This window comes from Pinus tabuliformis, chromosome 1_2 (genome assembly GCF_031772625.1).
Source record: "Pinus tabuliformis cultivar Carrire ecotype Pingquan chromosome 1_2, CPIR1, whole genome shotgun sequence".
NCBI lineage: Eukaryota > Viridiplantae > Streptophyta > Pinopsida > Pinales > Pinaceae > Pinus > Pinus tabuliformis.
The window spans coordinates 442,230,230-442,244,716 of record NC_142298.1 but is presented as its reverse complement, the minus strand read 5'-3'; the positions used below and the strand labels follow the sequence as shown (position 1 = coordinate 442,244,716).

At 30.0% G+C, this 14,487-nt stretch overlaps 1 protein-coding gene across 1 annotated transcript; it reads right to left on the bottom strand.

Annotated features, from left to right (window-relative positions):
* Positions 1–522: 522 nt before the first annotated feature.
* On the bottom strand, positions 523–1,371 carry LOC149206250 (uncharacterized). Its single transcript, XM_089397634.1, has 2 exons — positions 1,239–1,371; positions 523–1,163 (listed from the first exon to the last, which is right to left on the bottom strand). The coding sequence occupies exons 1-2, from the start codon at positions 1,369–1,371 to the stop codon at positions 523–525; spliced, it is 774 nt and encodes a 257-aa protein (XP_089253760.1).
* Between the last annotated feature and the right edge of the window lie 13,116 nt (positions 1,372–14,487).

The window sequence follows — 14,487 nt, the reverse complement described above, 5'->3', positions numbered from 1 at the left end:
TTTTGAGAGTTCTAGCTGCATTAACATACCTGGAAGTTTCTTTGTCTGCAGGGTGTGAATCATCTCCTGAGCTAAAAGGATATTGTCTAGAATCTTCCTTCCTTCCACATACCCTGATTGTTCTTCTAAGATAAGGTTAGGAAGAACAGGCTTAAGCCTATTTGCAATGACTTTAGAAATGATTTTGTAAATCACATTGCAGAGGGCTATAGGCCGAAACTTGTTAGGGGAATTGGCTTCTTCTTCCTTGAGGATAAGCGCTATGAAAGTGGCGTTCAGGGATTTGAGAATAGAACCTGAGCGTCTTGAGTCTTCGACAATTTCCCAAACCTCTGTTTTGATGGTTGACCAGCAAGCTTTGTAGAAGTTGATTGTAAAGCCATCCGGTCCCGGTGCTTTATCCATTGGCATGCTTTTGACCGCTTCCTCCACTTCCTCCATTGAAACTTTTCTGAGAAGTGCAGAGTTTTGCTCTGAGGTTATGGTGCGAGGTATTGCTTTAGTGAGTTCCTCTATGGCCTCTTATCTATCTTCTTGCGTTTCCTTAGCTATGTGTTGAAAGTGCCTGGTGAGCAGCGTTGATATGTCCTTGAGGTTTTGAAGGATTTCCCCTGTTTCATTTTTGAGCCTAAGGATTTTGTTTGCTCCCCTGTAGTCCATAGTTGATCTGTGGAAGAATTTTGTATTTTGCTCTCCGTCCTTCAGCCAATGGATCCTTGATTTTTGTTTCCACAAAGTTTCTTCCTGTTGGCAGCGAAGTTGCCATTGCTGCATCAGAACCCTCTCCTGTTCTTTTGAGTCTTCTTTGTAGGTCTCGGAAGCCCATTCTGTATGAATTTGATTTAACTTTCCTTCAATAATGTTCTTTTCCTGGAAGATGTTTCCAAACTTTTCAGTGTTCCATTCTTTGATTCTGTGTTTGATGTGTTTTAGCTTGCTTTGAAACTTGAACATTTTGGTACCTGTTAGATCCAATGGTTCATGCCACCATTCCTTCAGCAGATTTGGGAAGTCGGGATGAGTTAACCAAAACTTTTCAAATCGGAATGGCTTGTTTTTGGGGGTGCCAAGAATGGCTGCTTCCAAGGCTATGGGCCAGTGATCTGATCCTCCACTGGGGAGGATATCAGAATCCACAGTAGCTCCTCCGAGTAGGATGCTTTCTGAAATCAGAAATCGATCCAGTCAGGAGGCGATCCTATTGTCTCCTCCTCTCCTATTGTTCCATGTGTAGGAACCATTTTTGGGGAGGATGTCTACGAGCTTTGCAGCTTCTATAAAATCAACAAATAGCTCTGAATCTTTGTTGAGCTTTCTGAGACCTCCCTTCTTCTCCAGCAGGGATGTTATCATGTTAAAGTCTCCCCCCATGATGATCTTGGAGGTAGGGTATCTTAACTTTAAATTCATAAGAGAATTAAGAAAAGAAAATTTGTCCTCTAGTCTTTGCGGACTATAGACATTAATGCATAGGTAGGTATCAGAGTTACCTGTTATTTGAACTTCAGTGGCAATAAACGAGCGTGGCTTTCTCAGCATATTCATTTGGATCCCTTCGCTTCTCTTCTCCCTCCTCCAGTTGGGAGACTTGTTGATTTTGTGCTTTTGGTTGTTGAAAACACTCATCCATTTCTTCATCTTCGTCATCTAAAGGAGGTGGATCTAGAATTTTTCATCCCTTTAGCTTTTGATAAACCCAAAGCATTAATATTATAAACTCAAGGCATTAATATAATAAATTCAAGGTAAACCTAAGGGATTAATATTATAAATCCAAAGGATTAACATTATAAACCCTTGGGATTAATATTATAAGCCCAATGAATTAATATTATAAACCCAACATATTATTAAAATTTTAAATCCACGAGATTAATAAACTAAAGGATAAGTATTTTAAACCCAATATTAATATTATAAATCCAAGGAATTATTAATACTATAAACCCAAGGAATTATTAATATTATAAACCAAGGGATCAATAAACCCAAGAAATTGATGTTATAAATTCAAGGGATTAATAAACCCAAACATTTATCAATATTATAAGCCCAAGGGATTAATATCAAATACTATGATTAATATTATAAACCGTAGGATTAATATTAAACACTAAGAATATAAACCCTAACATTAATATTATAAACCCAATAGATTATAAAACTAAGGGATAAATATTAAACCTTAGTATTAATATTAAACTCTAAGATTAATATTATAAATCCTAGAATTATAAATCATAGTATATTATTATACATATTAGGGATTAATATCATAAACTCAAGGGATTATTGATATTATAAACGGGTGAAAATGTGAAGTTGGGTTACACTTTTTGTCTTTTTTTGAGAAAAAAATATCACTTTTAGAAGTTCTTCAACTTTTGGCAAGCCAAAGCAATTTTTCTGTATAGAGTTTCATTTTCCAATAAAAATAAAACTTGTCTGAAATTTTATTAGCTTTCTATTACTCATTTTTTGGAATTTTTTTATTCACATTTGATATGTCAACTTAAAAATTGTTCGATTGTGTGTTCTTTAAAAATCAATGGATTCATAATACGCCATGTTTTTTAGCACTAGCGTATTCTTTGTTAACTTGGCATTTTTGAAAAACGAATGTGTTGCAACAATCTAAACAGACTCTACTTCAATATCATTATATTTACGAAACCAACTGATGCACATCATAATTACTAGAATTTTTTGAATTGAACCAATATGAAAAAGCTATAGATTTTGAAGATTTTTAGCTAAGCGTTCAATTTCTCAACATATTAGTTATAAACTAAAAATATAAAAACTACCCATTACAAAAGACGAACCAACGTAATGAACTATAATTTTTCATATTTTTTATAGTGTATTTTGGAAGATACAGATTTTTGATTTCACAGAATCATAATGACCTTCAAAAAATTTGCACACAATTTTTTAGAAAATTAATTAAAATTAATAAATTTCTATGAAATTCCATAAAATTTATATCTACTGAAAGTAGATTCAATTCTGCAAATGTTGGTTTCTATTCTGACAACAAATTCATCATATTTGATGTAGTTTAAGCATTCTGAATTTGGGAAAACATGACTAGAGTCGAGTTGTTGGAGAGTTGCAAGTTGAAATAGTTCAGTTGAATTATTCGACCGAACTTGTTTTTGTCGTCGATGTCTTTTAAAATAAACCGAAATAATAAATAAATAAATAAATTTAAAAATCGGCCAAATTATTTTAAAAGTTTGGTCGAATTAATTTTGAAAGTTCGGCCGAAAATGTGTCGATATTTTCCATCTGCTGCAAAAGTTAAATGATGCGACCCTTCAAAAAAAATGTTTCGCGTGAAACAATATAAATGTGTGTGGCCAAAACTTCATTTTCGCACACTTTTCTCATTTTGAGTAAAGTTTTAAGGTAAATCTTTTTTTGGGTTGTATTTTTTGGAGGAAGTTTTTAGGGCTGAACTTTTTGCCCTTAATTTTTAAAATAAGTCTTTTAAACTAAATTTTTTAAGTGGGATTTTTTAACTAAGTTCTTTGGGTTGAATTTTTTACATGAAATTTTTTATTTTAATTTTTAAAGTAATTCTTTTGGGTTGAATTTTTAAATTGTAATTTTTTAGCTTAATTTTTAAAATAAGTTTTTTGGGCTTAGTTTTTAAAGTAAGTCTTTTAGGCTGAATTTTTAAAGTGACTTTTTTGCGCTGATTTTTAAAGTGATTTTTTTTTAAGTAAATTGTTTTGGTTGAATTTCTAAAGTGATTTTTTTTTTAAAGTAGCTCTTTTGTGCTAAATTTTTAAAGTGAGTTTTTTCGTCTAAATTTTGGAAGTGAATATTTTTTGCAAGATTTTCTTAAATTGACCTTTTTAGGTTGGATTTTAAAAATTTACATATATTGAATTATCATGGGAAATCAAAAAAATTGGAAGAGAAAATATGATCGAACAAGAGACATTGAGGAGCGTAGAGAATACGAGAGAAACTATTACAAAAGAAAGAAAGAATAACGTGCAATAATTGAAAGGAAAAATCAATCTCAACTAGAAGTTGAAGCGGGTACATAAATGTAAATATTATAAATGATATTTAAAACTTAACTAGTGTATTGTAAAATTCAATTTTTATTTGATGAGCTAACTTGAAAAATATTTTGCAATGTAAACAAAGAGAGATATTCTTCATAACATTGATGATGAGATTAAAAATGTTGAAAGAGAAAGTGAAAAGGATAATGAACCAATGATTGATGATGTTGTTGAAAATTTTGAGAGAGATTCAATTGAAGAAGTTGAATCCCAATCAAGTATATATATATATATATATATATATATATATATATATATATGTCATGTGTATTATGGAAGTTATACATATTTATTAATTTCAATTTCATTCAAATTCTATTTTTAACTTTATTATTTAATGAATATTTATACAAATTTACATTTAATTTTCATATGTATAGATGAAATCAATATCGATGATGAGATGTTAGAATATGTTTACACTGAGATATATGGAGATAAAAAAGCTGACCATATTGTATGATATCATGTTAAGGTCATTATTGAGAAGTTCTTCAAAGATGAAAGTGTGACATTTCAAAGTTAAATTTTGAGAGGTGCCTTAACATCAAAGAAATTAAAAGACACTACAACTCTATTAGGTATTTGAAAATCAAGGAAAGATAAAAAGGTGAAGGAAAATGTGATTCAAAATATAAATAGTGCTTTAAAATCAATTGGAAGATCTAGAAAAATACGTAATATAAATGCTCATAGATAAATACAAATGGTAGAGGTTTCATCAAGTACTAAAGAAAATTGTTTGGTAAAATCTATCGAAAAAATATTAGGGACCTCATGAAAAACATTGCACAAGCATAGGAAATTTCGATTAGAAATAGATATAAATGATGAGCTCACTTACTGGATAGTTATTTGTAGGCAACCATGGAAAGATAGACTTGGAGAAGATGTTAAGAAAATAATATATGAATATTGGATGAAAAATTCATGTGTTTCACCAAAAGCAAGGGAAGTGATGTGGCGAAGAATAACACGAAATCAGTAAGAAGAACATGCAAAACATATCTTGGACACCACTCAGATAGAATTCATAGAAGAGAATCATGGAATAATGTCTCAATCAGTACTTTTGTGCAACAAAAACCATAATATGTCAATCCTATCACTGTATGTGACATTTGTTGTTGTCATTATAATGTGGAATTTCAATTATATTATGACACCTTCCTTAATTTTGGTAAAACATTTTGGAAATATTCACCTCCTCCTTCCACTATTAATGGTTACATATCCAAAATTCTATGTGAAAGGGAAAGTCATGAATTATTTTACCAAAAGAAATGTATTGGTGGTAAGAAATGTGATCATTGTGGAAATTTGACTTTATTCTATTGATATAAATGATCAACCATTGTATAACCTAAAGGTGAAATGGAAAAGATATGAATATATCCATACATCGATTAGTTCAAATAATAGTACAAGTGCTAAAAGGATTGAACTATAAGAAGAAGAAATTCATGTGATAGAGTTTTTGAAGAAATTTATAAGTACACCAAGAATGCACATAGAGCTCAATGGCAGGACTTGCAATTCAAAAAATCCCATGAAATGTTTCCACCAAGGACCATTTTGTCGATAGTTGAATTTTTAGAGAATTACACATTTGTTGCACAAAATGAAATACAGAGCGAATATTATCATTCTGACCAAGTCTTTATGCTTGTCCATATTCTATATAGACATGCTGAACAAAATGTTGATGATATGGAAAGCACTAGTGAGAATTGACATGTTATTAAAGAATATCACTTTTATATCAGTGATGATCGTACACATGATACACATTTTGTACGAAATTGTTTTGATAAGATGTATGACTCATTAAAAGGACGTGGAATAAAATTAAATGAACATTGGATATGGTTAGATGGATGCGCAAGTCAATTCAAATCTTCACAATCATTCTTTTGGTTGTGTCACCTTTATAAGAAAACCCATATTAAACATGGTTGGAATTTATTTGAGACTGGTCATGGAAAAGGGGAACATGATGGTGCAGGGGCATGTATAAAATGAGCACTTCAAATATATCAAATGGACCACTCTACAGACAGACTTGTTTTAGCTAAACAAGTTGTTCAATGGTGCGACGTTGCACTAAGCTATGAGACTAACCCATCAAGGGAGGTCCAAAGGTATGTACATATATGTACAAATTAACTTGTATATAGTTTTAATATATGATAATTTTTATTAATTTTTTAATTTTAAACATTTATAAATTATATAGTTTAAACAATATGGCAATGATTATCTTCAACATATATAAATTGTATTTTAAATAACAAATTTAAATTGTTGTTTGAATTTACTATAGGTTTTCTGGCATATTGGAGTCGAAGATGTAGATAGATCGATTACATATGAAGCTGAAACAGTGAAAAGGACTCAAAAATTGCATTCAATTAAAACAAAGGATTACCAAAATGAGTTTGCATTTAATAAAAGGAAATATTCTTTTTTTGTCCTGTTTGCATAGAGGACACACAAGGCAATGATGTTTGTGAAAACAATATGTATGTAAAACCTTGGAAACATACATAACTAAATACAAAGAGGAAAATGTTAGTTGCAATTTTCGAAGCGATGGAATCAGAGGAGACTATAGTATCATCTGAAGGTGATTGAGTTTCTGATCTTGTTAGAAAATGTAACATTTCAATATATGTGTGTGTGTGTGTGTGTGTGTGTGTGTGTGTTTTTATGTTTTTAAAATCAATGTGTATAAGTATCTAGATAATAGTTAAAATATAGAGCTCTAGAAATAGATAATAAAATCAATTCCATATTGATAAAATTAATTTCATGTAAATTATGATCTGAATTTACACTTGTTTTATTATGGAGGAGATGTTTTCTTTATAGTTGCACCCACTAACAACATAGAAAATGTCAAGTATTATTTAATTTGGTGCACTAAACGAAAGATGAAGTTATTGGAAGAGTATGATGATAATGGTTTTATATATGAAAGAGGGTCTATTATACTTAAAGGTTAATTTTTCCAAGAAACTCACCAAAATGAAAGTAATGTGTACTTTCAAGACTATGAACCCGATGTCATAAGTTGTCAATATATTCACTTTGTGTGTGTAGCGCACATAAAGTTGATAGAAGTTCAATTAAAAAATAATTGAAATTTAAAAAATGGAGAATGTCAAAAGCTGACCATGAACAGATCATTGAAGATGGCATTCCATTAGATTTTTTTAATTGCACAACCCAACAATTCCTTAGATACTTGGATTCATCTTTGAGAACTTAGAGTCAAGTACATTGTCAGGATTTCTTTTTGTGCACTCTTAAGTTGTAAATTCTTAAGAATTCGATGATGTCAAAGTGATATTCATTGGGTCTTGTATGGAGTTACAAAGTTATATGTATATTGCTTGTTATGTAGACTTGTATTGGGGATTTACTACTCTGTTAATTTTTGATGTATATTGTGTTGTTACTACTCTTACTTTGTGATTGTAGTTGGTTGAGTCGAGCGCTGCTACTTCTCTGTTAATTTTTATTGTGTTTGATTGAGTCATTTACTAAGAATCATTTACTAACATCATAGGAATGATTAAATGAAAAATGTACCACATAAATGAAAATTTACTCTCATTCCTACATATTTATGAACTTAAATTATATGTAAAACCTTTAAACGAATCAAACCATGCACCTGTGTCATGCAAATTTTTATCATTGTTTGACATCTACATCGAATTATACTTGATTCATTCAAATGAAAAATGCTGACCACATTTTGTAATTTGCAATTTTAATAGATTCATTTAAAATAAGTCTTGAAGACAAAACAAGTTTAAACAAAACCTAAGAATCATCTACTAACATTATAGGAATGATTGAATTCAAAATGTATCAACTAAATGCAAATATGTAAAAAATTTAAAAGCATCAAGCCATGCATGCATCATGCAAATTGTGGGCCATGTTTTATGATGCAATTTTATCTAACTTATGTGAATGTGCATTCAAAGAACTTTATATTAAAAGTTAACTATCAACCGACATCCATAGTATCCTTTCTATACATGAATGCAAAATGTACATGTATCATATTTTATAATGCAATTTTAAGTTATCATTGTTTCAGACATCTACATCGAATTATACTTGATTCATTCAAATGAAAAATGCAAACCACATTTTGTAATTTGCAATTTTAATAGATTCATTTTAAATAATTCAAAACAAAACAACTTTAAACAAAACCTAAGAATCATCTACTAACATTATAAGAATGATTGAATGTAAAATGTACCAACTAAATGCAAAACATTTAAAAGCATCAAGTCATGAATGCATCATGCAAATTGTGGGCCATGTTTTATAATGAAATTCTATCTAACTTATGTAAATGTGCATTTAAAGAACTTTATATTAAAATTTAACTATCAACTGACATCCATAATAGCATTTCTATACATGAATGAAAAGTGTACATGTACCATATTTTATAAGGAAATTTTAAGTTATCATTGTTTTAGACATCTACATCGAATTATACTTGATTCATTCAAATGCAAAATGCAGACCACATTTTGTAATTCTCAATTTTAATAGAATCATTTTAAATAATTAAAGGCAAAGCAACTTTAAACAAAACCTAAGAATCATATACTAACATTATAGGAATGATTGGATGCAAAATGTACCAACTAAATGCAAATTTACTTTCATTGCACTACATATTCATGAGCTTAAATATGTAAAACCAAGTTTTAAGCATTAAACCATACATCAATTGTACCATGCAAAATGTACATAAACTCCAAAATTAGCATGTATTAAATGCAAATTTACTTTCATTGCACTACATATTCATGAACTTAAATATGTAAAACCAAGTTTTAAGCATCAAACCATACATCAATTGTACCATGCAAAATGTACATAAACTCCAAAATTAGCATGTATTAAATGAAAATTTACTTTCATTGCACTACATATTCATGAACTTAAATATGTAAAACCAAGTTTTAAGCATCAAACCATACATCAATTGTACCATGCAAAATGTACATAAAATCCAAAATTAGCATGTATTAAATCATAATAAAGAGTTCAACATTTAAAATATGTCCAAAATTTTAAAATATATAATAAAAAGTTGTCAAATAATAAGTTGCATCAATTCATAATAAACAATTTTACTTTAAATATCTCCAAAATTTATATCATGATAAAAGTAAATATAACATTAAAAAATTGTCAAATAAAAAGTTGCATCAATTTAGACAATCTCGCTCTAATATACGATCTATCAACCTCCTGGTGCTCTCCTATGAATCATGGGTTCCCTGCACAACATGTGTAATTGCATATATACATAAGATTATGTACTTTAAAATTAAATTTTAATGTTTTAAAATTAAATGAGAATGTAAGATCATCAAAACAAAATTATAAAAAAAATTCAAATTCCATGCAATACCTCATGGTGTTCACCCTCCATTGTGCCCTTTTGGTGTTCATCTTGCATTACGCCCTCCTATATTCCCTGTACAATACATGTACATGTATATATTAGAAATTTTAAATTGCATGTATGAAAATGCATAAACTCACAATATTAAAAAAATCATTACACGACTTTTTCAAATTGTTTAGATGATCCTATCCCCATTGTCAACTCCATCACTAAAGTCCTTGGACAATGGAAATCTCCCCAAACCTAAAATTCCAAAATTTTAAAATTATAAGATAAATCTATAAATCATTTTTTAATGAAACTTTCACTTCAATTTATAACAAAACATAAGTGAAATATTCAATACTTGTGGCACATCTCCCAATAGGGAGGAAGACGGTGGCGCTATGTCCAAAAGATTGGTCTGAATCAAAATCTGTTAACATTTATTTATATATACATTTAATTATTTCTTTTAAAAATATGCTAGGTCACAATATATCGATACAATACAAGTAGAATAATAACTATATCAACATAAACTCTTCAAAAAAACTAACATCTCTCAAAATATCTTCATTAGAACCTGAACTTGGGACCGTGACATTATCAAAAATTTCGTTCAACAAACGAGTTAATTGCAAATGGTGAACATATGATACATTTTTGTTAGATTATATCTAAAAAAATAACAAAATATATGTGAATCGACATTAACACATACATTACATATTACATTAAAATATCAACCCTAAACATTGAAACATACTAATCCCACACCCTCTTCTTCATGAAAAATTAGGTCTTGACAACCATTACGACAAGCCTTTGCATATACTTTAGGTTCTTCAATATTCATATTATCTATCTCCTCATATATTTTATATACAAAACTTGCATGTTCATTAGCTATTGCTCTTTGTCGATTTAGACCAATATCAATTCCAGTCAATGCACTTTGTATGTTATCTATAATGGCATCCCTTCCTTCTCGACTAATTTGAGAAATGGCATCCATCTCTGACCGCAAAGTTACCAGATGAGGAGGTTGGTGTACCAAAGACGGCTGAGGGTGAGGCAATTCAACATCACGTAATGCATCCTTACGATTATATAACTGACTTTCCCAGAACTATAATATTCAGATGGAAGGTCATTGTAATCGGGTTTCATACCCACAAAAAAATCTGCATAAAATAATTTTGCAAAATAAAATGGAACCTCATCATTCCATGGCAGATTTCCATGTGCTGCAAGGAAACTTCATACATATGGCAAGCTATATCAGGGTGCTTGAAATATTTCACCTTCAACACTTTTCTTTTCGACCCTTCTTTGAAATTAAACATAGATTTTGCATCTTCTTTTGGAACCCTTTTATTAACCTCGTCTCATTTATTCGGACCCATCACTTCTTCATTTCTATGCATCACCATATTTATAAATGAATTTGTGGTTGGCCCAAGCTTCTCATCAACTTCAAAAAATGAGTTTAGAGAGTGTATAACTATTTCTAAGCTTTCTCTACTCTCTACAGAGGGCTCCAAAATCCCAAGATCTTTCCTCAATTTAGAATAATGAGTTTTTTACTTTTGTAATGTGCATTGTAAGAGGTTTGTCTCCCAAGGAATCTCATTTGGAATATCTGATGGATAAAATGTAGTTGGTGACGAGCCTTCTTCTTGAACTGTTCGTCTTCGCTTACGTCTACTTGGACTAGCATTTTCACCCTTTGAATCAATATATATATATATATATATGCCTTCGTAGACTTAGCAGTCAAATCATTGCGCGGAGGTGGGTCCCTTGTCCCACAAACAAGGAGGTCTCATACACCAATTTGGTGTCTGGCTTGGCTGTGACCTTAAAAATGGATATTATTATTATTATTATTATTATTATTATTATTAATATATATAATTTCATAAATATAAAAACATATGAACAAATTTATTCATACATGTATGCAATACAAACATGTATAATTTACCAAAATGATGTTGAGCACCCGGAGAATGTTGACCACCCTAAGATTGATGACCACTCGAAGAATGTTGACCACCGTCACGCGACAACATTGTGAGCGAATCATATAAAAATATAGAAAGTCAATTTTCAATATTTATATGTACATAAATATGATTCTACTTATTTATCATTTAAGTAGATTCACAAATATATATATATATATATATATATATATATATATATATATATATATATATATACCACGACGTGAACAATGACCTCCCCTAATTCATTTGATATTCTCTTTGATCCACGACCTCAACCTCTCACTCTAGTAGATGCATGATACTCTATTGATGTTCGGCTCGAAGAATCATGTGGCAAATGTGCATCCATGATATGGATACTATAGATATATAAACATGCATGATATTTAAAAATTTACCATGTGGATTTACAATTTTTTCTAAAAATGCTATTTAAAAAGAAAATCAATTCAAAAAATTGTTGTAACTCTTCAAGTTACAACATGCATTTAAAAATATTGAAATTTCTATTTAAAAATATTAAAAATTCAGAAAATTGAGATAATCCTTGAAGTTACCTCATGCATTTAATTGATTTAACCCTTGAAATTACATCATTCATTTTAAGATCTTAAAATTGATATTTAAAAACATTGAAAGACTAAAAACACAAGTGTTGAAGCATGCACATTTTGAAATTAAATACAAAATTTTCTAAAACATGTCAAGTTAATCAACTTGTGCTTACATAGTGGGGGAACACTTGGTATAGAATTGAAAACAACACGTGGTCATTAAAAATAACACATTGATAACTAAAAAACACACATATATCAAAGATATCTTACAATGTCCATCAATAAATATTGATAGAGAAATTCTTAATAGTAATTCATCTTTCACACAGAAATCTTGAATTGCAATTTCCCCATACAATAGATCATTAGACATCCTATTAACATTTTCACAATGTCTTATGCTAAATGATTGAAATTGATTGACAATATTTTTTGCTTCTCCATGCAGTTGTTTTAACCTCTCATTTTTAACTTGGTACATACCTTTCATTTGGTTGCACACAAGTTCAGAATTGGTGAAGACTACAATTCCATTGGATCCATACTCCCTATCTTTTCCTAAGCCTTCTATCAATGCAATATAATATGATTCATTTTTTGTTGTTCTTCTAGGTACATTCCTTTTCCTTTGGAGGAATTTGTTTGTCACAATATTTCATAGCACATAAGTAATCACTGATTGCCCTGGATTGGGATAACAATAAACTTCTATGCATAATGTCCATTTTCCAACCATGTTTAATAGGTTTTTTGATCCCTGTAAAAAAACAAATTCAATCAAATGAATTTAATATATTTATACAGGTATTGTTAGGTTGTGCAAAAGATTATTGTTTAGAAAAATCTATCAGAAGGCTAGGTAGCAAGAAAGGTTGTTTCTAATTGGTTGGATGGTTGGAGAATTGTAAGAAGAAGACAACTAGAGATCTCTAATTAGAAACCCAATAACATTAAAATTAAAGCACCAAAAAAAGATGGCAAAGCAATGCCAACACTATTATTACTCATTAATGTTTTCCTTCACCATTCAAACAAATAATCAAACTAATTCATCCAAGAAAGTAAATGTAATTGCAAGATGTAAGTCAATGATGGTGACCAAGCCACCATTTCAACTCAAGTGAAAATATCCATTTTTTAAAAGTGTTTTTAAAATCTTTGTCCATTTTTTCATTTGGATAATTTTATTTCAATTAATTCTAGTAGAGGATTTGTACATTCTTTGATTCATTATAACTATGTAATGTGGAATCATACATTTAATTTTTTAGTATATATGATATCTATATTGTATTGTTGCTACAGATGATCCTTTTTTAATTTAGAGATTTCTTTATTGTGCTAGGATTTAATGTGGTAGTTGAATCTTGTGCTAGAAGTATGCAGGTGCATTAATAATCTGGTGATTTTATTTCTTAGGAGGACATAGATTAGAATCTATTCCTCTTATCACATCGTGGAAATTATTTTGTGAAATGTTTTAAGCTGGGCATCATAAACTGAGAGACATTTTGTTTAGCCTTGGCAGGGTGGTTTCTCAAGCATCAAGTTCGTCCATTTGGTATTTTTCGCTCCTATTTCAATCTTTTCAATTCATTAATCTATTAAAATTTTATTAAATGAACACAAAATTTTAGTAGTTTCAGAAAGAAAAATAAACTTACAAGTAGAATTTTCTAAGGTAATATTGCGAAGGATTTTTTGGTAAAATTGAGAGAGTATTTATGGTTTATTTGTGATTTTCCAACTAAAGAAATCATGCTTGGAGCAACCCTTAGGCATACATAGTAGTTTACCTAGATGGATGAATTGTTCATTCAATAAGAGAGGATATTAACAACAGTATTATGGTGTCCATGCACAAGGAAAAATCAGTAGGCAAATACCAATACTCAGTGACCAACGTTTTTATTATGATCACTAGAAATTTTTATATAGGTGCATATTCCACATGTTGAATTATCAATTGAACTTAAGGTCTATCTGTAATAATAATCTCTCTGTGATTGTATTGTAGTGGCTCTCAGGGAGAAATAGTAAGGCCCTATATGAAACTTGAAAATGTGTAGGTAGGCTTGAGGTGCTAGATATTTATGTCACCCATGAAGCCCTTCAAAGGCAATGCAAGTGGTTACAGGTAAATTTGATTTTTGTCTAGATTTGTATTATAAGTTAAATGCTTATAAGTTTGAACGATATATTGATATTTTCTTAATATTTTTTGTAAACAATGATTGCCCCTCTCCATGAGAACTCAAAATACATGCAAATTCAATTTTCCCAGATCCGAGTGACGGATGGAACCAACTACTGAAGCCTTTTCACTGAATATAAAAGGAAAATTGGATTCGAATTTAAAATCCCATCAGACACTAAGAGTGTATTACGATCTTGTACATGAA